We start from the raw sequence: 24,374 nt of genomic DNA on the forward strand, positions 1-24,374 counted from the left end.
AGGAGGCCTGGTGTGCTGTGGTCCATGGGGTTGCAAAGAGTCAGACACAACTGAGCGACTGAATTGAACTGAACAGAAATCCAGGATCAGTCATTCCGTGCTCTGTGAAAATGAGCCTTTATTTAGAACTATTTCAGGAGAATTTTTTAATGAACTTGGATTTTTGCATCTTCCCATACTTAGGAAAGCACTAAAATCATTAACCAAGATATCTATTCTTCATGACTGGCAATAACCGTCTACCAAGATGTATCTTTAATCGCATGTACACCTTCAGAGTAATTTCTCAGAGCTATCTGAGAGGCTGTCTCCCAGGCTATAGTGCTCAGTAAGTATTCAAATAAAACTGAAACTCATGGCTATCACATTGTGTTTTTCAGTCAACATTACCATGAAGAGAATTGAAATGCTACTATTTATTTCATGCACCTATAGGTAAATTTTGTTTTGTTTACGAAATAACTTTCATACAATATACACTATTTAAAATCCTCTACTTTCATTTAGTATAATACTTTCTCTTACCCTTCCTTTCCTTGTGGATGCATGGTTATATGATGGCTGCTCCATGAACAGCACTATTATCCACTTTCCAGGCAGGAAGGAGAAAAGGAAGAAGGCTAAAAGAATACATGTCCACTGAGCCTTCCCCACATTCCCCTCTTTAAAGAACTGTCTAAGAAATCCAATCTAACAGCTTTTGTTTACATCTGAAATATGTAAAGTGTTTTTTTTTCCCCCTATTTGTTGTTTGGCACAGTGCCCCCTCAAACAAAATCAGAATTTTTATAGCAATAAAGGAGACAATGACTATTGCATTAATCACATATGACAAAACAACACTGTGTAATATTAAAAATATTCTCAAATAACTTTCAATTATGTGGAAAGGTACATCACTTAAATGAAAATATTAAAAATGCAAGTGTATACACATGTATATGTATCTACATGATTGCGTATGTGTACATATGTAAAACCAAAATACTCAGCATACATATTAATTTTAAAAATTAGGAAGTGCAAAGAAAAATAGTAGGCTTTAGTTTACTTCATGGGTCTCTGTTAGAAGTCTGCCAAGAAAGGAAGAAAACCAACTCCAGGAAAAAATAAAGCATTTTAGAAATAAAGGGAAAATACCAAGCCATCTTATATATAACTTATAGATACCATAACCATTATTTTCTCCTCCTTGGAGATTTCTCTTGTTGAAGGATATATTAGCTAGGCAGCAGTAGGGAAAGGATGGGGTTAAACCAAAGTATGATTGTTTTGCAGAAATTGTTAAAATTACAGCAAGTTCCAAACACTAGATGTTTTAAAAAGGTTACAGTGCACACAAACAACCAAACACTTTGCTTACAGTTTTTCTGCAACCTAGAGCAGCTTTTGTCTTTTCACCATGCCTGCCCTTTTAGTCGGAGAAGGCAATGGCACCCCACTCCAGTACTATTGCCTGGAGAATCCCATGGACAGAGGAGCCTGGTAGGCTGCAGGCCATGGGGTCGCTAGGAGTCGGACAGGACTGAGCGACTTCACTTTCACTTTTCACTTTCATGCATTGGAGAAGGAAATGACAAGCCACTCCAGTGTTCTTGCCTGGAGAATCCAGGGATGGGGGAGCCTGGTGGGCTGCCGTCTCTGGGGTCGCACAGAGTTGGACACGACTGAAGTGACTTAGCAGCAGCAGCCCTTTTAGTACTATGCATGTGCTCCAGGTTTAAAACTTCCCCATCCAGTTTTGCACAGACAGTGCTTTGAGAGCTGGCTCCCTGTCTTCTTACTGTCGCAACCAATAAATGCTTCTATTTTAATCAAAAGTAGTTTATGTGGGACTTCCCTGGTGGCTCAATGGTAAAAGAATCCGCCTGCCAATGCAGGAGACAGGGGTTCACTCCCTGATCTGGGAAGATTCTCACATACCTCCAAGTAACTAAGCCTGTGCCCAACAACTACCGAGCCTGTGCTCTGGAGCCCCGGAGCTAACCACTTAGCCTTCCGGTCGTAACTGCTGAAGCCAGCGGGCCCTAGAGCCCGGTGCTCTGCAATAAAAGAAGCCACCGCAGTGAGAAAACTGCTCTGCAACTAGACAGTAACCCCGCTCCCTGAAACTAGAGAAAAGCTCAAAACACAAGGAAGATGCAGCACAGCCAATAAATAAATAAAATTATTATTTTTTTAAGTACTTGGTGTGTTCACTGGCTATGAACCACAAGGGGCAGACTCATTAAGCCTGGTTAACAGACACAGACGAGACAAGGAGATAACAAATCTTTCCTAAGGTCCAAATGACAAGGATATCTAGCTCACTTCCCCCTCCCTGACCAGGGCTTCTCAGAGGAGATCCCAGGCTTCCATTTCAACTATAAAGCCATACAGAAGAGTCAGGCTCTTAACTGGCAAAGCGCAGAGCTATCCTGTGTCTCATACATGACTATATGAGACGGTCACCGACAGTCTCTCCAGATTCACCAATCAGAAGACACAAAGGTGTAACAGTCTCAGTCACAGACTCCCCTTCCCTTCCGCACACAGTGCTGCACAGCCACAATCCCCACCAGCGCGCAGTCACAGAAGTACAATAACAAAGCTCCCTATGCATGCACACAAACAGAAATATATACGGTCACACAGAAACAATCCACACACCCATCACAGGGGCACAGAGTCACAGGATAACCCACACTAGCACACAGTATGACACACGATCGCACATTAACAATCATACCTCGCAGACTCACCCGCATAAAGCTACACACACGGTACCACACACTGTCATAAGAACACACCCATCACAAGGACATACTGTCATACATAATAACCGACACTTCCCTCTCCAACCTCGCCCGTTCAGCCTGAACAGACAATACTCAGTCTCCATCCCCGCCCAGACCTCTGGATGTTTCACCTCCAATCTCCCTTGCAAGGCGTCAGTCGTCAGGAACAGCTCAGTGACTAACACCCAGCTCCCGTTACCGCTCCGCGCAGAGCCGCCGGCCTGAGAACGCGGCGACCTCTGGGAAAGGTAGTTCAGCACCGCATTCGCGAGGGACAAGATGGCCTCGGGCTGGATCCTAACCGGAGATCCCCACAATCACTCCGCTCCTCACCGCTTCTCCCCACCCCCTAGCCTCAGACCGTGCCCTGGAATTTTCTGGCGCTGCCTTGCACCGCGGTTCCTAGTTGGAGTCACCCCTAACTAGGGGTGAGCTTGAACTGAGCTTATTACCACTGCCTTCTCCCAGAGGTAGCTGGCACAGGTAGAGTATTACCTAAGTCATGAGTCTCGGGCTACGTACACTCCTCCCCCAATCAGGGAGATAGTCCCACAAGCTCGGGTGGAGTTGACAAGGCGCGAAAGCTGACTCGAACCACCGAAACTTCTGGGAAATGTAGTCCACAATCAGAAAAGTGGACGCCCGACCAATATCGACCGATTCCGCCCGGTATTGAGCCCGGGCTCGGTGGAGCCCAGGAGACCTCTGGGAATGCTAACCAGCCGGCAGTGCGCAGGCGCAGGCTGTCTGGCTCGCCATCGTCGTCTTTGTCTGCTGGTGAGTTTGGTTTTGGTTCTGCGAAGCGTACATCTGGGTTGCTGGACCTAGGTTTCTGGGCTTAGAGTCCGGTCGGCTAGGTTGTAGGGGAGATTTCGCGGAGCCTAGGACCGGGCTGGGGAAACTGAAGGAGAGGAATCGCCTCCTGTGGCGTGCAGCAGTGTTCAAAGCGTCTGTGGATGGGGGCAGGGGTACAGAAGGCAACGGGGGCGGGTTCGTCGGTGGGTGACTTAGGGTGTGAGGGAGAGTGAGAGGGTTGCAGAGTTGCAACCTGTGTGGTTCCAACTTCGTGAGAGTGGGTGGCGTTGGGAACTTACTGGGATAGTACCATTTAAACCTCACTTTTCTAGTTTTTAAAATAATGATAAGAGGGTGCATTTCTCTGCAACATCCGTTTCTGTGAAAGATGAGAATGGGAAAAGGCTAAGCAGTTGAGCGATAAGTGATTTTTGTATAAAAGCAGACCCATTGTGGAGTAGAAAACAAAATCAGCATTTTTTTTTAAAGAGGAAGGATTTCCGGGAAACTTGTTATTGGATATCTAGACTCCCCAGAGGTACTGACTTTCCTTAATTCTTTGGAGGACTTCCGGTGAGGCTGCTTTGAGAAGTCCTGGGCTAAGGAACAACTTTAAGAGGTAGTTTCCACTGGTGCTCATAGCGCAGAATTGGGAAGCAAGTTGTCCGGTCTTGGACGCACAAGTCAGAAAATCAATTTAAGACTCCCTGATTTGTCCGTGAGCATGGCAATCTGACTCCTAATTTTACCAGGTTTTCCCCAAAACCAAATGACCTTTGTAAATGTGGTGAAACAAATTTTTCTTTTATCTGTAAAAAGAATTTCTTCCAGTATTTTAATCACACAACGCATTTTTCAATAAAATGAGAACGTACCACAGTACAAAAGTTCATATATAGAAATAATATTTTTGATACATACAGAAAATAATCAGTAATAGTTAAAAAGAAGACTACTTTCTTTACAATAGCAACAAATCTGATAAAACACCTAGGGATAAACAGTAAAAGTATAAAAGCTTTATGAAGATATTTTTAAATGTTAATGAAAGACCCAAAAAAAGACTTGAGCAAGCAGAAGTATATACCATATGTTAGATAGATTTAAAAAGTGTGATGTATTTTGTTATATGAAGAAAGTAAAGTGTATGTTTGGTATAACATACTACCTTTTTTTTTTTTTTTTTTTAGTAAGTGGGGGTAGGAGTGTATATTTGTAGTTGTATGAAGAAACTTTTAAAGTTTACACAGAAAATAAAAATGGTTGTGAGGGGATGTAGCAACTAGGGCAGGAATAAAAATCACATTTTTGCTTGCCTGTTTTGCACATTTCCATTTTTACCTGGGATGGAGTAATTAGATTTCTCTGTTCACTCCATTCCTTTTCAGGTGTTTATCACTGACTCATTCTTGATGTTTCCTTGGCTTCCATAATACTTCTCTCATTTTTACAATTCCAGTGAAAACCAAGGAACAAGGTCCCTTCTCCCTGCAAAAAATCTCCATTAGTGAGTGATGTTTGTCCCTCAAATATTAGTGTTCCTGAGTTTCTGACTTTGATCTTTTTCACTTCTAAGAACTCTTAGGAGCAACCAAATTCCACTATGGCTTCAGCTGTGACACAGGACTAATGAAATGACCATTCCTATTTGAGGCTTGTCCTGAGCTTCTCCAACTGTCTAATGGATAATGCCATCTGGAGGTTGCATAGGAACTTCAAACTCTTCATGTCCATAATGTCATACTTACCTCTTCCTTCCTGTGTGTTGCCTCCATCCTTTCTGCCATCTGTGTTTTCATCAATTCATGGCACTATCCAGCCAGACTAAGCATCCTATGTTGGAGTAAGGGAAGAGCTTCTGAGCAAGTTTGACCCTTTTATCTGTCACACCCCATTACAAATTGAAGACTATGGTCTTTTCTTTTTTATTTTTTTATTTTATTTTTTTATGGTCTTTTCAATACAAATAATAAATGAGAAATACATTTGCTGAACCAATGAATTGAATGACCATTTAATTATAGGACACTTAATTTCTCTTAGCGTAATATAACCTGGATAAAATATTAGGCTTCTAAAAATTTTAAGAACTCTGAGCCACGAATAATTTCAGAGTCACTTCCTTTACATTTTATCCATATCACTTAAGGTTGGTGACTTCACATTTATGAGAAATGTGTTGTTATGGGGGAAAATGATATTCAAAACTGTGACTGTTCAATCAGGAACAAGGTGTCACTTGTAAGTGACACCTGCTCAAAGGTACTCATGCAGGTTGTGATTCTAGAGAACTCTAGCAACTCACTGATAGTTTCTCTGTATAACCTAAATTCTGAAAAATAAGATACCTTCTGTTTCCCATTTTTTGAAATGTGTGGAGCCTTTAAATGACAAAATGAGTTTGACCTGAGATGCAAATTACAAATACTCTTTTTCCATGTGCTCACACGTATGCGTATGTGTGTGCTCTGGCTTCTAAGCCAAAGAATCATCATTCCTTTGTTCTTTTTCACAAGTCAGCTTCTTTGTCTATCCCCAGGAGCTTTACTTTCCTTATCCTTCAACTCCACTGAGGGTCCTAAGGACTCAACCTGAATTCTGAGATGCTGCTTTAACCTTCATCCAAGTCCTATGTCATTATTTCAAATTTTAAAGTAACCAGTTCAAACAAGAAGAGGAACTGATGATAGAGAAAGAAATATAAAGTAGGTATTCTCCGGGTAAGAGAGAACCCAGCAGGTATGAATGGAGTAAAGGCTCATTACTGTGGCTCAGTGAGTTTGCCTTCTCCACTGGCACCCCACTCCAGTACTCTTACCTGGAAAATCCCATGGACAGAGGAGTCTAGTAGGCTGCAGGCCATGGAGTCGCTAAGAGTCGTGTCACTTTCCCTTTTCCCTTTCATGCATTGGAGAAGGAAATGGCAACCCACTCCAGTGTTCTTGCCTGGAGAATCCCAGGGACGGAGGAGCCTGGTGGCCTGCCGTCTGTGAGGTCACACAGAGTCGGACACGACTGAAGTGACTTAGCAGCAGCAGCAGTGAGTTTGCAACATCTGAAATGTTTTGAAATTTTCTTATCAGCTCTTGTCTTTTGGAGTGAAAATTGCTAGACATCCTTTAGATAACCTAGGTACCATTTCTAACTTCTCTTCCTGGTTTGATGCTCTTCTTTTCTCAGATTCTGGAGGACTAGTTCTCTCTCTAACCTTGATTCTGGATGCCAGCCTCTCTACCTTATTTGCAGCCTCAATTTTATAACTTCTGTAGTCTAAATTTCATGCTTCTTCCTCTCACCAACATTCTCCAGTTTTCACTTCTCCCTATATGTCTACACTCCTTTCCTTCAGCATTCAGTCCTTGCCAAAGATTAGAGATCTGTAATCTTTCAAATCTACAAATGTAGATTATTTTCTTTAAAATTTTACTATCATATTTCTCTCTCCTTCTTTTGTAATATACCTCATAGTTGAATTTTACCCTTTTATCCTTGTTTTTTTTATTGTCTTACTTCCAGATATCATAGTATATTTTGTAAATCTATAGTATACAGATATACAAGTATATATCTATATACTATATACTATATACACAGATATACAAGTATATCTATATAGTATATCTATACTATCTGTATATATACTATATCTGTATACTATACTATAGAGTATATCTATACTGTATACTATACATTAGTGTATCTCCAGATATTGTCTACCTTCTGCTTTTTAACAATAATGCAGGCCTGAAAATTGGTGCTGTATTGTACTGTTATTTTTAAAATCTAATACATATACATGATAGACATTAAAACAATAGGTATATCTCCTATTCCTGGCTCTCAGTTCTCTATTTCTGCTCCTCAGAAGCAGCCACAATAAACATTTTATGCTTCTAAATATTTTTATGATTATACAGGGAGACTTTCCAGAGAGAACATGACATGATTTGCCTGTGACAAGATTACTGTGGTTGCTGTGTAGGAAAGTGTTAACATATAACAAAATGTTCAAATGTCAGGCAAACTCAGTGTATTTTTGTTTGTTTTTGGTTGTACTGGGTCTTCATTGCTATGTGGGCTTTTCTCTAGTTATGGTGAGCGGGAGCTACTCTTCGTTGTGTTGTGAGGGCTTCTCATTGCAGTAGCTTCTCTTGTGGAGCACAGGTTCTAGGCACATGGGCTTCAGTAATTGGGACACGTTGGCTCAGTAGCTGTGGCACATAGGATTAGTTGCTCTGCGGCATGTGGAATCTTCCTGGACCAGGGACTGAAGCTGTGTCTTCTGCATTGGCGGGCGGATTCTTTGTCATTGAGCCACCAGGGAAACCCAGTGTATTCTTTTTAAATGGTGACCTGTTAAAAGCAGAAGTTGGCAAACTCTACCCTACTATGTGTTTTTGTAAAAAGTCATTTTCTTGTCCATTCATTTTCTTATGATCTGAAAATACTTTCAATGCCTGAATTGGTATCTTCAGATGCATGATATGTAAGGGAGTGAAACAGGACTAAAAAGTGTTAATCAATCATGGTAATAAAGCTAAGTGAAAGTCACTCAGTCATGTCCAACGTTTTGTGATCCCAACTCCAGCCCAGAATACTGGAGTGGGTAGCCTTTCCCTTCTCCAGGGGATCTTCCCAACCCAGGGATTGAACCCAGGTCTCCCACATGGCAGGCGGATTCTTTACCAGCTGAGCCATAAGGGAAACTCAAGAATACTGGAGTGGGTAGCCTATTCCTTCTCCAGTGGATCTTCCTTGACCCAGGAATCAAACCAGGGTCTCCTGCATTGCAGGCAGATTCTTTACCAACTGAGCTAACAGGGAAGCCCCTATATAGTAAAACTAAGTGGTAAACCAAAGCTAAATGGTAAACCAGCATATTTGGGAGTTTAAAGCTAAGTGACTATAATAAACACCCGAATGTGCTGGTTTAAGGAATGTAAGAATTGATTTATTGGCTTATTTCTTTATGTGATGAGTAGTCAAAATCTGCATGGTACCTTTGGTCTTTGTGGTACTTTAAGATCCAGACTTCTTCCAGGTTCTCTCTTTATCTTTTACTTGTGGTTAAAGCTGGATTAACAATGTATCCTGGTTCCAGCCTGGTAGAGGAGAGAGGAATCACCACTCTAGGGTAGAAGAGCATCAATAAATTTTTTTGTAAAAGGCCAGATAGAAAGTTTTTTAGGCTTTGTAATCCATAGGATCTCTGTTGCAACTACTCAGCTTAGGCATTATAGCACAAAGTTAGTACACTTGGTATTAGAGCATTTTGATTTATATTTTAAAACACTTTTTAAAGGACAAGATAAATGCTGTTGAAAGGACCAGTTTGCCTGGTATTCAGATAATGTTGCCTAGTTCAGTTCAGGACTGTCATTTTACAGTATAAAAAATTCAGTTCTGGTTAAGTATCTGTGAAGGCTGTTGATATAATCCCTGTAAAAATACAAGGGGGGCTTTAATTACCAAGAGAATGTAATTTCTGTATTTTCTTTTGACTTACTAGTTATATAGAACTTAGTTCTAATCTGTTGTACATCATACTTCTGCAAATATTATTGTACTTTGTTAAAAGTTTAGTAAAATTCACACCTTAAACCACACATACCTCGGACTTTGGGGTGATAAAATGAGAGAATGATCACCTCTATTTTTTTCTGTTTACTTTTCTGTTTAAATTTTCTTTTCTGGTCTAAGTTCTCAGAGGTTATATTTGCTAGGTTTACAAGTTTATTTGCATAGAATTGAACAAAATAGTCTCCATAATTCTTGTTTTCAAATAATCATTTTTTAAATTTTTTTAATTTTGCTTTTCTTCTTACTCATGAATCTATTATTACTTGTAGTTTTGTTTGTAATAATCAATTTCTCTATCTTTTCTAATTTTTGTTTACTTTTCCTTATTGTAATTCCTTAGTTTGAATATTATTATTATTTCTTTTTAAAATGATGTAACCATTTATGTTAAAACTCTCCAAGCATTTTTTTCAAGTGGGTTCTGATATACATTGTGTTCTGAATAATACTCTGAATATTATGTGATATATTTTAATTTCCTCTTTGACCAAATAGTTTGTTCAAGCCAGTAGATTTTGAAATTTACAAGTGAAAATTTTTCATTTTGTTTATGACTTTTTTTTTAGGGTATTTTATCTGTCCTTTTCTACTTTGTGGAATATTTGAAGTTTTATAGGCCTACTATGTGGACTTATTTTGAGAATGTCCTCTGAGCATTTTAAAAGATGTTTCAGTATTTTCAAAATACAGAATAAACTAGTTAATTCTATATTATAAATTAGTACATATTTTTATTTCATGTTTCCATTTCATATATATTCATATATTTCATGGATTTGATCTCCTAGGTTGAGAGAGGTAGTCTTCTCAGTTGCTAATGTTTTTGTATCTTGGATTTCTATAGTTTATATATTCATGATTATTTTTAGTCTTTATTTTCAGCATTTCTGATATATTATTTTAGAAGCATATCTTATATACAGTTTAGGGGGGATTTGCTGTATCAGTTGGAGAAGGCAATGGCAACCCACTCCAGTACTCTTGCCTGGAAAATCCCATGGGAGGGGCCTGGTGGGCTGCCGTCTATGGGGTCGCAGAGTTGGACACGACTGAAGCGACTTAGCAGCAGCAGCAGCTATATCAGTTGTTAAACTTTAGCATGCATCAAAATCACCTGGAGAAGGCTTCCCTGGTGGTCCAGTGGTTAAGAATCTGCCTGCCAATGCAGGGGACATGGGTTCAGTCCCTGCTCCCGGAAGATCCCACATGCCACAGAGCAACTAAGCCTGTGAGCCACAACTACTGAGCCTGTAAGCCTAGAGCCTGTGCTCTGCAACAAGAGAAACCAGCACAATGAGAAGCTCATGCACTGCAACTAGAGAGTAGCCCCCACTTAGCCCAACCAGAGAAAGCCTGGGCAAAGCGATCAAAACTCAGCTCAGCCAAAGAATAAAATAAATAAGTATATAATAAATCTTAAAAAAAAAAAAAATCACCTGAAGGGCTTGTTAAATACAGACTGCTGGGCCCTACCCACAGCTTTTTTAGATTCAGGAGGTCTGGCTTGAGGCCTGAGAATTTCCTATATGAGCCTATCATAGTTCTTTTAATAGTTATTATTATTCTATTTGCATTTGTTGACAGGAACAGTATGGTTGGTATTGATTCTGATTTAACTTTCTGTACTATTTTAAGTTCTTTTTTGTTTTTTTTGCCACACGTCATGGCTTGTGGGATCTTGGTTCCCTGACAAGGAATTGAACCCGTGCCCTCAGTAGTGAAAGCACAGAGTCCTAACCACTGGACCGCTGGGTAATTCCCTACTGTTTTAAATTCTGCCTCCTCTTTTATCTTTTGCTGTAGGATCTTTATTTGTTGTGAATATATATCTTCCTGAACATTTGGGAAGTTTATTTTTTTTCTTTCTCGTGTTTGCCTTTATATTCATAATTTTCTTAGTCTTCATCCTCGATTTTATTTATTTTTTCTTGATTTTAGACGATATCTATTTACTATCACCAGGAGTGATATATATATTTTATACACTTTACAATGTATATATTTTCAGCCTCCCTCTTCCCTTCATCAAGTTGTGATTATTATTCCAGCTTTAAATAGTAAGAGTTGTACCCTTCTTATCGCCCCTGTCGTGTGTATGAAATTCTTGGCATCTTTGCCTTTGATTGTGCATTGATCCATTTATCAAAATCTTATCCACTGTTCAATCTTGAACTTCATTTTTATTGAACTGTCTCTTACTTCTAGCCCAATCTCTCTAATCCTTGTATCTCCCATCTCAGATACAAAGTAACCTGGATCTTATGTATTAACATATACTCTCTTAGGTTTGTGTTTTCACTACATTGAAATATAAATTCACTACATTGTAAATTCGAGGGTGCATGCTGAGTTGCTTCAGTCATTTCTGACTCTATGTGACCCTATGGAGTACAGCCTGCCAGGCTCCTCTGTCCATGGGATTCTCTAGCCATTCATGTTTTAAGACTATTCTAGTTTTTCTCCCATTTTAAAAAATAAATAGTTTTTATCTTTTTATTATTGAGTTTCAGCGGTTCTATATATTTTGGAGAGAAGCCCTTTATTAGTTCCTCCCAGTCTATGGCTTTTGTTTTTGTTTTCTTAACTGTGTTTTTAAAGGGCATTAATTAGTTTTTAGTTTTGATAAAGTCTACCATTTTTTCTTTTATATTCCTTATTAATATTTTTAATGCTCATGCTGTGGTCTGTAATTCATTTTGAGTGAATTTTTGCTTATGATATGCAGTGAGTGTTGAGGTTATTTTTTTCTAATTATGGAAATTACAGCATTGGTAAGAGAGGCAGCATATTATTAGTCAGTTCTTAAAATGATTTATATGAAAATGAGGATAAAAGTTTGAGATGGATAGTTCAGAATAATGTCAAAGGTTTCCAGAGAGTGGGTGGAAAATAGTTATAAAAGAAAGGACTTAGAGAGGCCAAGAAAAGAGTCCTTGACAAAAAAGAGCTTGGGTGCCAGAGTATCAGGCATAATGAAAGAAGAAAAATAAATGAAAACTGAAATTTGATGGCAATGACACTTTCAGTATCCAGAAGTGATAGTATCAGTAATCAAAATGGAAATCAAAATCAGATTTGGAAGCAAAGGTGGCTATTTTCTGGCATATTTTCTTTTTTTCCCTTTTCCCATTAAATGTATATGTACTTTGCTGTTTAGCCCATGTGAAACTCAGTTGTAAGGTAAAAAAGCACTGTCTATAGTTACTATATAATTATTTATAGATTGATTCAAGTTAAAAGGCCCAAGTCTTCAAGGAAATCTCTGTAGGTATAAGAAATTGGAGCTTTTAGAAGTCAAATAGGGTTATAACTATGCTTACTCCATTCTTCCTTACCCACTGTTCTTGCTTCATGTAGACAGCCACTTTAAACTCATTTGACTGTGTCTCTTGGTGTTTATTCTGAATTGCAGCTTATTCTGCAATTGCCATTTCATTTCATATAGCTGTTTTACCTATTTTAAATGCAGTAAATTTTAATCATTATCAACATGCTAATAAGAAGATGGGGCTCAGAAAATTTCCTGCATTCATTTTTCATATTTTCTGTGATGATTATAATCAGTGTCCATGAGTAGGTCTGTTAAAATGGTGAGCTTCACTGTACACATTCAGTTGGATATACAAGTATTTATTTTCTATGACTCCAGATGTCAGGATCTATCGGGCTTCTCATGATTTTCTCATTTTTTCAGACAAGAACCCTTCCATATCTGACACCTGGCAACTACCAGCATTCCTGTAGTCTAGCAGTAGAAAGAAGTTGGGATTCTATACTATATATAAACTTCTACTTATCACCCTCTTTCAGTATGGCATTCTCATCTACTTTCTGTGTCAAAACTAAATTTGGAGTTTCTCAGTTACACTTTTCTGGATAATAAATTCCTATTTCTTCCAGTTAGGAGAGTTGGGTGCATCAGCTCCTCCTTATATAATAATTTTATAAGCCACTTTCAATTCTTAACCAATCTGTCCATAAAGTTATACAGCCTTTTCGTCAACGGCTGTGTCACAAATTACCTTGCATCTAAGTGGCATCCTTATCTACTAGCATTTTATTTAAGTTTTGTGGTTAATTTAGTCCTTTATTCGGTTTCCTTTCAAAATTTCCTAATGCTTTCATCCATTGTTGTTTCCTCAGCCTTTCAGTTTTTATGAGTAATGCCCTTCATCTCCTTATTGTCATTTTAATGGAGCTTCAAGAAGATGTAGAAATATCTTATTTAACCACACATCCCTTTAATTTAATAATACTCCTATTCATTTTTTATCCCTTCATCCTACACTTTGCAGTGTTATGTTTCGTCTTTCATCCTGTCACCTGTTCTTTATGTTTTCCCTTATTTTACTGATTTATAAAGTATACATTGTTTCATTTAAAACCAGTTTAAGCTAATGCACCCATGGTTGTCATTTGTATTTGAGCTTTCTTTTATACTGTTAGGTTAGGTTTGAAATTAAAAGTCTATTTTTAAATTGCACTGTTTTTTATTCTTTTGGCTGCACTGGGGCTTTCTCTAGTTGCAGTGAGTGGGTGACACTCTTCATTGCAATGAGTAGGCCTTTTACTGCAGTGGCCTCTCCTGCTGCGGAGCATGGACTTTAGGCTCTTGGGCTTCAGTAGTAGCAGCATGTGGGCTCCGTAGTTGTGGCTTGTGGGCTTAGTTGCTCCAGGTATCAAACCCATGTCCATTGGCAGGGTGGACTGTTAACAACTGGACCACAAAAGAAGTCCCTAAATTGCACATTTCTGAAATTTTATTAAAAATAGTGGAGAAGTTCACAAGTGTGATACTGATGATGATGATGATAGATGCCTTATTAGATGTTCACTACATGCCAGGCATTAAATAGTTTACAGTTAGTTACTCTTTTCAATGATGTTTTTTTTGTACTCCCTTTCAGAAAAGGCCTGGGAAATTTATAAATAAATAAAGATACAACAGGAAAGACCTTTGAGTTAAGTTGCATCCTTCTTTGTGAAAATACAGCTAAAGAAAAACTCAGAAAATACAACTAAAAAACTCAGACAACTTCATAAAATACAGCTAAAGAAAAACTCAGAGAAGTATTTCCTCTGAGCACAGACATTGATTCTTTAAGACTATTACTCTATGTATGGGACTCAGTTTAAAAATTTGGACATAACTTGCACTTAAACATGAGAGAAGCTATCTAAGAAAGAACCATTACGAATATAATGAGGATGCTACATTTCATCCCAATTTATAATCATCTGACCTCAGGATAACCAGTGTGAAAAGTCTTTCATCATAAATTCAACTTTGTTAGATATCTGAGAATTATTGGAGAGAAACCATCTGCATATATTGAACGTGGGAAAGCTTTCATCCATGTCACATGTCAAGAGATACTAAGGAATTCTTGTTGGAGAAAATACCTCTGCATGATAAGAATGTTAGAAAGCCTTCGGCCTGAATCAGATCTCCTTCAGTGTGATCAAATTCATACTGAAGAGAAACTATATGAATGTAATGAATGTGGAAAAACATTTAGTCTGAAGCAAAACCTCACAGAGCATAAGAAAATGCATACTGCAGAGAAATCACATGAATGTACTGAATGTGGTAAAGTGTTCTCTCGAGTCTCATCCCTTACTCTACATTTGAGAAGTCATACAGGAAAGAAATCATATCAATGTAATAAATGTGGGAAAGCCTTTAGCCAGAAAGGAAACTTGCTTACTCATCAAAAACATCATACTGGAGAGAAACCTTATGAATGTGGGAAAGCTTCTATTCAGATGTCAAGCCTTATTAAGCAACAGAGAAATACTGGAAACAAACCCTATGCATGTAAGGAATGTGGCAAAGCCTTCAGTGGCAAATCATATCTCTCTGAGCATGAGAAAATTCATACAGGAGAGAAACCCTTTGAATGTAACCAATGTGGAAGAGCCTTCAGTCAGAAGCAATACCTCGTCAAACATCAGAATATCCATAGTGGAAAGAAACCCTTTAAATGTAATGAGTGTGGAAAAGCCTTTAGCCAGAAAGAAAACCTCATTATCCATCAAAGAATTCATACTGGAGAGAAACCTTATGAATGTAAAGGGTGTGGGAAAGCTTTCATTCAGAAGTCAAGCCTCATTAGACACCAGAGAAGTCATACAGGAGAGAAACCTTATATATGTAAGGAATGTGGAAAAGCTTTCAGTGGCAAATCAAACCTCACTGAGCATGAGAAAATTCATATTGGAGAGAAACCCTATAAGTGTAATGAATGTGGAACAATCTTTAGGCAGAAGCAGTACCTCATTAAACATCACAATATTCATACAGGAGAGAAACCCTATGAATGTAATAAATGTGGAAAAGCCTTCTCCCGAATCACATCACTTATTGTACATGTGAGAATTCATACAGGTGATAAGCCTTATGAATGTAAAATATGTGGGAAAGCTTTCTGTCAAAGCTCATCTCTTACTGTGCATATGAGAAGCCATACAGGTGAGAAGCCCTATGGTTGCAATGAATGTGGGAAAGCCTTCTCTCAGTTCTCAACTCTTGCTCTGCATATGAGAATCCATACTGGAGAAAAACCTTATCAGTGTAATGAATGTGGGAAAGCTTTTAGCCAGAAGTCACATCATATTAGACACCAGAGAATTCATACTCATTAAAGCTCTATGAATGTCTTAAATTTAGGAAAACCTTCAATAGAAATCATACTAAACAGTATATCAGAAAAATCATTTTATAGTAAACATCAATATGGAAAAACCTACAGCAACAACTCAAAATGAAATACACTGAGAATTTAATAAGTATTATACTATCATGAAAACCAATACCCCCACAACAAACATGTTCATGCTGGACTTTTAGGAGCATTCTCATTAAGGATCCAGTCATGGACACTAATCAACATGGTTCTAGAAGGCCTACCTGATATATTGAGACAAAGATATACAAGGTGTGAAGATGTGAAACAAAGACAAAATTGTCATTTTGTTGTTACATGTTTTACTACATGTATAACTATCAAAATTACTTGCTCTTGATACAGTAATAGAAAATAAAGATTGTGACAGGATACTATATCCAGAAATACATGCATGTTTTTAAGGGGAATTGGCAGTTCATAGAGGTGGTAATCTCAAATTGGTAGAAAAATCTGGATAATTAAAAAAATGGTCTCAGGGTAATTGATTCTTCATGTGGAAAAATTAGATCTTTGCTGTTGTCATACATTATAAAGTATTTATTAAAAAAACTCAAAAGTATTGAAGAGTAGAACTCAAAAGAGCAAAACTTAAAAGGGTTTTGTAGATTTTTTTTTTCAAACCTTTGAATAGTAAGAATTTTAAAAACACATTCCAGAATACCCACTCTTGAGTATATATACATATAGTGAAGAAACTGATACATGTACCCAGGGAGTCCTGTATCTTTAATGTTCATTGCAGCATGAGTTATATTAATATAGCAAAAAATTGGAAACAAATGTCTGTCACTTTGGAAATGGTTGATAAAATGTGATGTAGTTACCCTGTAGAATATTCTCTAGCAGTTAACAAACTAAATCTATATGTATTAACAGAAAGATTTGAAAATCATGTAGAGTGAAAATGAAGTGATGAATATATTGTAACTATACCTGTGTGAGTTTGAATTAAATCAACACTAACCAACACTAGTATTAAAGCTTTGGTTATGGGTAAACATTTTTATGTAAAACTATGAAGAATGGATTGGAAGGATACACACTCAATTCCCAAAAGTGGTTGTCTCTAGAAAGAAAGAGAGTAGAAGGGAAATGGGGCCAATTATGGTGGTTGAACAATACTTCAGTTTTGTATCTAAATATCTATCTCATTAAAAAAGATTCCAAATAAATATAAGAAAACATTAGTTGATTCTGGATTGTAATAATGTATGAGTTTATTCTATTTATGCTGTTTCTTTTAAACTTCTGAAAATTAAAAAAAGGATAGGAGTAGAGAGACTACATGGAATACATGTTATAATGGACTTACATTTCCAATTAGATGCAGATACTTTGCAAAAAAAAATTTCTGAAATCATATCTTTAAAATATGAAATAAAATTTAAAATTTTAATGGTAACTTAAATCCATTTATTTAAATTACTCTCAAATGTCATATCACTAATCTCTGTGGTCTCTGAGATCATGATTTTGCAACAGGTGACTGAAGCACATTAAGGATCATATTACTTTATAATACATGCACAGACTTGTTAGAAATAATTAGTTTTTCAGAAACATTTATCAGAAATTTAAATAAGCCACATAACCAGTTCCGGTATTAGAAATTAGACATTTTAAAAATGAAGAAAACATGTTACTTTTTTTTTTTTGTATGACACCAAGTAAAACAACTGTTGCATTTCAGCTTCAGTTTTTAACTCAAACTAGTTATTTTCTCTAATTTGCCAGACACAGTCAACTCTCCCACCCCACCTCTAATTTGTTTCCTTGGAGAGAATAGAACTGATGAGATCTCAGACCTAAAGAGAATTCTCTTATTAAAAGCAAATCTTTTTGAGGATTTTTTTATTCTTTCCCACAATAACCTGATATATAGAAACAGTTAATGCTCTTTTTGAATAGTGATAAAAGTTGAGTGTGTAACATTTAAACCTTAGGCTCCTTTCAAATATATTGATTTCTCTTAAACTCAGAAAAATACTATGCTAATATAACTATAGCACTGCACTGCTTGTTACTGGCATTTTTGAAATTTGGTTTTAAGATTATAAATGCCATTGGTTGACTTTGTGAGGTAATGTATCCAAGTAATATATATGTGTATCTACAAATCTAAATATCCTCTTTTCTTCCATTTTTCATTAAACATTCTCTGATATTCCTTAAGTATTACACCCTTGTGCTGGTACATCTTTGAAGTCACACAGCAACTAGGAACTCCAGACCAAACTAGATTACCATTTGGTGCATATAGTTGGCCAGTGCCATGGCCCAGCAACAAGAATGATTATAATGGTCAGGTAGAGTAAGATAAGCAAATGCTGATGGTATTCTAGGATATTGTGTACTGTGTATTTATTCGGCCATTCTCCCTGCTGATTCAGCTTGTTACTACTTATTTACCATGACAGACAACACAAGTAAACACCCTTACAAGTGGCCCTTACATTTTAGGTATTCTTATTTCCAGGGGATAGATTATAGGCAAGAGACTGCTAGATCAAAGGATATGTGCTACTTTAAAATTTTAGTAGATGCTATCAGTTATTTTCAAAACAAGTTTCCTCCAGCTATACAATAGGTGGTATTATACTAAAATTCATGTTTGTCTGATGAGTATAAACCTCACCTGTTCCTAGATTTGCTTCTTTGTAAACTTTCATATTGTTAGCCTATATTCCTATAGGATTATTTATCTTTTTGTCAGTTTTGAAGACCTTTTTCCACATTAGATATTAGGATATGTATGGGTCAGTTGTAAAGATACTTTAATCTTTACATTATATGTTATTTCTTAGGTTTTCTTTCAAGTTGTCTATTTCCTTTTTGTAATATATTAATGTTTAACCCTTTTAGAATTGAATTTTTAATGTCATTTATGAAGGTTCATATTTTTTCCTTCCAGATGGGTTGCCAGTTGTACAAGCACAGTTTGTTAAAATAATCCAGCAGTCAGTTTAGGGTCAAACAGCTCTGACACCTGCATGTCCACCAGAAGCCATCACAGATTTGAACTGGCAATCAGAAAGAGGAAGAGAGATAACAGAATAAACCTAGCATTAGGTTTATTATTAGCTTTGTCCTAACAAGAAAATATCTTTACAGCATGTTCATCAGAAAGTCTTGCAAGTGCTCAAGCAAGCATAGCTTCCACTGCCCCAGCACTGCACAGAGGAGACAAGGTCAGAATGGGTGTGGTTCACCTCAGCACTGGGAGACCAACATTCTCATCCAGCACATTCATCAAGCAGGGCATCTGCATGATGTGCCACCATTAAATGGGGTGCACTCACTTGTAACAGGGATAACCACTTAAGCACAGGGAAATTACTACCTTGGTTTCCCAAGACTTATGACGCCTTAGTTATATAGGTAGTCAGTGTCTACATGCCAGTTCAGTTCATCCCATCCAGGTACAGGCCACAAATGAGAGATTTCCAGTATTTTCTTCAAGGAAACTAGTAGAAAAACAAGTCTAAAGTCATCTTTCCAGGGATGGGTCAGTGGGAACGGCCTTTTATTACTTTGATACCATACTTTTCCTATTCAACTAAAACTCTGCTATGTAATTCTTTACCCAAATAATCTTTTCTTTATTCTACTTTAACTGGCTTATATTTTGATTTACACCGACTTATTTATAGTCTCTTGCTTCATTCATTTACTTTTCTATTCCTATACTAACATTAATGGATAATGTTAACATTAGCCTTATTGTATTTTGTTACTGTAAGTCCCCCACTCCTTGCTGTTGTCCAGTTTTATTGCCTAATCTTCGTTTTCTTTCTCTATAAATGAAGGTAGGTCTCAAATTATAAAAACGCTTTGATACTCTAATTAGAATTGCCTTAAGTATATACATTTGGGGAGAAATGACATTTATGATACTATCTTCCTGTCCCCAAACATAGTAAGCCTTTGCATAGGTTCAAATTGCGATTCTCGTCCTTCAGCATGAGAATTCAGAATAAAGTAAAGCCTATCCCTGCGTAATACCATTAAAGATTTTTGTTAGTTGAGTTAAATAAGGAACCACAGCCCAGCCCAGAATTCATGTACTGAAGCCCTAATGCCTAATGTGATGGTATTTGGAGATAGGGCCTTAGGAAATTAAATATGTTTATATGAGGTCAAGAGGATGGTACAGTTCTTGTGGGAGTAACTGCCCTCATAAGGAATGTGGCATTGTGTGTATACCAAGAAAAGGCCATGTGAGCCGAGTGAGACAGCAGCTGTCTACAATCCAGGAAATGGACCTTTTCCAAATCTGCCAGCACTTGCTATTGGGGCTTCTCAGCCTCTATAACTGTGAGAAATAAATTGCTGTTTAAGCCACTCAGTCTATGGTGTTTTGTTATAGTGGCCCAAACTAAGACAGTCCCCTTCCTGCTTATTTCTACCCTAGCCAGTTAAATGTGAGGTAACCTTGTCAGATGTTTAACTGCAAGCTCCCAGATACAGTAAGACAAGTGGAAGTGAAAGTCACTCAGTTGTGTCCCACTCTTTCTGACCCCATGGACTATACAGTCTGAGGAATTCTCCAGGTCAGAATGCTGGAGTGGATAGCTCTTCCCTTCTCCAGGGGATCTTCCCAACTCAGGGGTTGAACCCAGGTCTCCCACATTGCAGGCAGATTTACTAGCTGAGCCACAGGGGAGGCCCAACAATACTGGAGTGGGTAGCCTATCCCTTCTCCAGGGGATCTTTGTGACCCAGGGATAAAACTGGGGTCTCCTGCATTGCAGTAAGACAAAGCCACTTCCATCAGAACAGTGTAAAAATAGAAGAAGCCACAGAAGGGGAAACTAGATGGACAACTAACATTTGAAAAGCTCATCCTCACAAATAACCAAGGAAATGCCAAATGTTGTCCATCTGGTTTCCTCTTCTGTGGATTTTCTGTTTATATACCGTTAACCTACTTTTTCTATATATGTTTTTTGAATTTACAAGAGTTCTAGTTCAAATGAAAAAATAGCAACCCACTCCAATATTCTTACCTGAAGAATTCCATGGACAGGAGCCTGGTGGGCTACAGTCCATAGTGTTGAAAAGAGTCAGACATAATTGAAATGACTTAGCAGCAGCAGCTAGTTCAACTGACTTTAGCAAAGTTCCTACTAAATCTAGAGTTCATAATAATGCACAAGATAGATCTAGAAGAAGGTTCAAATCTGACTAAAGTTTGGTCAAGTAAAGACAGAATTATCAGAACTATTGGCACTGGGGCAAAGCAAGACCTTGAGGTTAATTAAACTAATATGGTATAATGACCCAATTCAGAGACTCTTGGATGCAAACTATACATTTTTATTAGCAGTCCAAAAGGATGCCCCAAGCAGCAAGGGTTTGTAATGGAGTACTGGTCTCATGAAGATGGAAGCAAGGTGATGTTAATAAATTATTGACTCCACAGGGTTTTGGCCATATCCATTGAGGTAACAAAAACCTGGGGAATGGCAGTGAGTAATGCTTCCTGTTCACTCATCTATTTTTTAAACTTATACCCTCTCTAAAGCCCTTCACATGCACACTGGGGGCCTCATACAGTCAGTCCTCTAGCAAGACAGTACCCTGACCTTTGTCCCACCCACTACCAGGAGCTGTTAGGACAGCTGTTAGGCCAAAGCCCTTCATGGATATATGCTAGATTCCTGCAAAGAGGGGCCTCTATAGCTCCACATTCCACTAGTGTCCACAGTGGTGCCCCGACTCCCTTTAAATGTCTGTCAGCTTCTGCTCATCTAACTACCTGGTCATATCTGGGGACTGGGCAACCCAGCAAACTTCTCTGCTATCCAGTGGTCTTTCAGGAAGTATGAACCCCTCCCTTTTCAAGTTTGTCCTTCCTTAGGTACACTGTCTCAGTGCTGCTGCTGCTGCTGCTGCTAAGTCGCTTCAGTCGTGTCCAACTCTATGCGACCCCATAGATGGCAGCCCACCAGGCTCCTCCATCCCTGGGATTCTCCAGGCAAGAATACTGGAGTGGGTTGCCATTTCCTTCTCAGTGCTGCTGCTGCTGCTAAGTCACTTCAGTCGTGTCCGACTCTGTGCACCCCACAGATGGCAGCCCACCAGGCTCCCCCATCCCTGGGATTCTCCAGGCAAGAATACTGGAGTAGGTTGCCATTTCCTTCTCCAATGCATGAAAGTGAAAAGTCAAAGTGAAGTCGCTCAGTCGTGTCCGACTCTTAGCGACCTCATGGACTGCAGCCTACCAGGCTCCTCCATCCATGGGATTTTTTTCCAGGCAAGAGTACTGGAGTGGGGTGCCATTGCCTTCTCCTTCTCAGTGCTAAAGACCCCTAAAAATCCCTTTTCATCTTAACAGTATAGCTCTATATAGTTACTATCACTGCTTAATAATTCTTTATATTAAGCTTCCCTGTTTAAATTACTGTGTAGTTTCCTGTCTTCTGGTTAAACACAGACTGCCCTGGCCCTGCTTCTTTCCTCTTCTGCTGTGGACTCTGCCTGTCTGCATAGAGGGTACAGCATGCATTGCCTAGGCCACATCATGAGAGTGGGGATTAAGAGTCTGTTTTTGCCATTGTCAAGGTTCACCAGGTCAGTCTCTTTACTTCTGGAATCCAGTCGGAAATACCATTGGACTCCCACACAGACCAGCCTCCAGTTTGCATTTATCTATAATAAAGGTAATATTTAGCCTCCATGTGTCTAAACTCCTTGTCCTAAATTTCAGTTGAACAATTCATGGGAAGAAATGGGGTGATATAGACTTGGCCTCTTCAGAAGCCCTAGCACACAGTATTTCAGACTATCCTATGCTTTTATGATCTTGTCTTATAGTAATTTCCATAAATAAATAGCTTTTAGAAGGAGAAAAATCCAAACTTGTCACAACACGATCTATAAGAATAAATAAGAAAACGATGCTCACTCTCCAGACTAAGGGGACTTAATACCTCGACCCAAGACGGCTGGAACTTGGAAGAAGTTTCTGTGAAGCAGTAGTGAGATGGGCAGAATTGGAAGTGTCATGAGAGAGGGCTGCAAATACAGCACTTCCTGCTGTACTCAAGCCACCATCCCAGTGGTCATACCCACATTTTACTCACTCACTGAGCCCCCTTGAAGATTAAGAACTCAGTGATTAAGACAGATTAAGAAGCCAGTGGAGGACTTCCCTGGTGGTACAGTGGAAAAGAATTTGCCTGCCAATACAGGGGACACGGATTCAATCCCTGGTCCTGAAAGATTACACATGCCTCGGAGCAACTAAGCCTGTGCACCACAACTAGCGAGCCTGTGTGCCTAAAGCCTTGCTCCACAAGAGAATCCACCGCAATGAGAAAGCTGTGCACCAGAATTAAGAGTAGCCCCTGCTCACTGCAAGTAGAGAGAAAAGCCCACACAGAGCAGTGAAGACCCAAAATAACTTTATTTTATATACCAAAAATAAAATTAATTTAAAAAAAAAGAAGCCAGTGGAGGTTTGGGTTCGAGATGTTAACCCAAGAGTCTCTTCAATGTACCACCTCCCACAGACACTCCAAATCTACAGCTACCTGTGGAATAAATACTTCTGAAAGAAATCCAGAAATTAGCTGAGAGACGTTTCTGAAAGAAATCTAGAAAGCAGCTGAGTGACTCCTACATATCAGGAAAAAGAAAAAATCCACAGTGAAACAGGTAGTAAAGTCTGAGACACAAACTTGCCATAAACCCCAACCCTGGCACTGCAACTCATCAATCAGGTGAGAACCCAACTCCCAGCTTTTCCCCAAGGAGTAAAGGATTTGGACCATGTATTTGGCATCCTAACTTTTTAAGAATCCCAGCTGGGAGACAGGCCCCCATAATATCTATCTCTGAAAGCCAATGTCCACGAGACCCACAAGCTTATAGTGAGCTGAGAAACTGTTCTTAACTGTCTCGTGAAGAATCATTGTGGCTTGCAGCAGACTAATTTTGTCTTTTAACCTTCATGCTAGATTTATAAGTGATCAACCCACCACCATTGCAACACCATTCTGAACTTAACTAAATATTTACCTTTACCAGTGAGATTTATACTTTCATATGTTTTCCTGTTACTAATTAGCACCCTTTCTATCATCTTAAAGAAGTCAGTCAGACAGCAGCTTTTTAAGGATGCAAATACACCTCTTTTGGGGGAAGACTAGGAAAGATGGGTGTTTCTGTCTGCTCCCTCTGTACTAATAACCTCTGAAGGAACAGCCAGTTAAGAACTGTTTTGTTTTTGCTACCGTACCATTAAACTCATGAACACAAGCCCCACTGGCCACCAGAGTCAGGCTATAAGGACTGTGTCCTCTGGTCAGCAGCCCCCATCCTGGGCTGTCAGACTTGTGCACAAGCTCCTTTCATGAAGACTCCAGCAAACCGTGCAGGGGCAGAGGGAGAGCGTAAAGATGGGGCCACCTGGTGAGCTAGTCTCTAGGGAGAGTTGCAGTTACCCTCTGGGTATGTGTTAAATGAGAAGCATGCCCCTGAGGCCACAGCTTTTTCTTTTTTTCCTTTTTCTAGGCAGCACTGTGCAACA

The 24,374-nt window shown here is 38.6% G+C and overlaps 1 protein-coding gene across 1 annotated transcript; it reads left to right on the forward strand.

Annotated features, from left to right (window-relative positions):
- Positions 1-3,041: 3,041 nt before the first annotated feature.
- On the forward strand, positions 3,042-20,182 carry ZNF260 (zinc finger protein 260). The gene is made up of 2 exons (XM_019979129.2): positions 3,042-3,554; positions 14,060-20,182. Exon 2 carries the CDS (start codon positions 14,562-14,564, stop codon positions 15,795-15,797), a length of 1,236 nt encoding a protein of 411 aa, XP_019834688.2. The 5' UTR covers positions 3,042-3,554; positions 14,060-14,561; the 3' UTR covers positions 15,798-20,182.
- Positions 20,183-24,374: the final 4,192 nt, after the last annotated feature.

The sequence above is a fragment of the Bos indicus genome, chromosome 18, assembly GCF_029378745.1.
Source record: "Bos indicus isolate NIAB-ARS_2022 breed Sahiwal x Tharparkar chromosome 18, NIAB-ARS_B.indTharparkar_mat_pri_1.0, whole genome shotgun sequence".
Taxonomy (NCBI): domain Eukaryota; kingdom Metazoa; phylum Chordata; class Mammalia; order Artiodactyla; family Bovidae; genus Bos; species Bos indicus.

What these genes read in the sequence shown, in the direction of transcription:
- ZNF260 (XM_019979129.2), top strand. Translation starts at nt 14,562, where the DNA reads ATGATAAGAATGTTAGAAAGCCTTCGGCCTGAATCAGATCTCCTTCAG.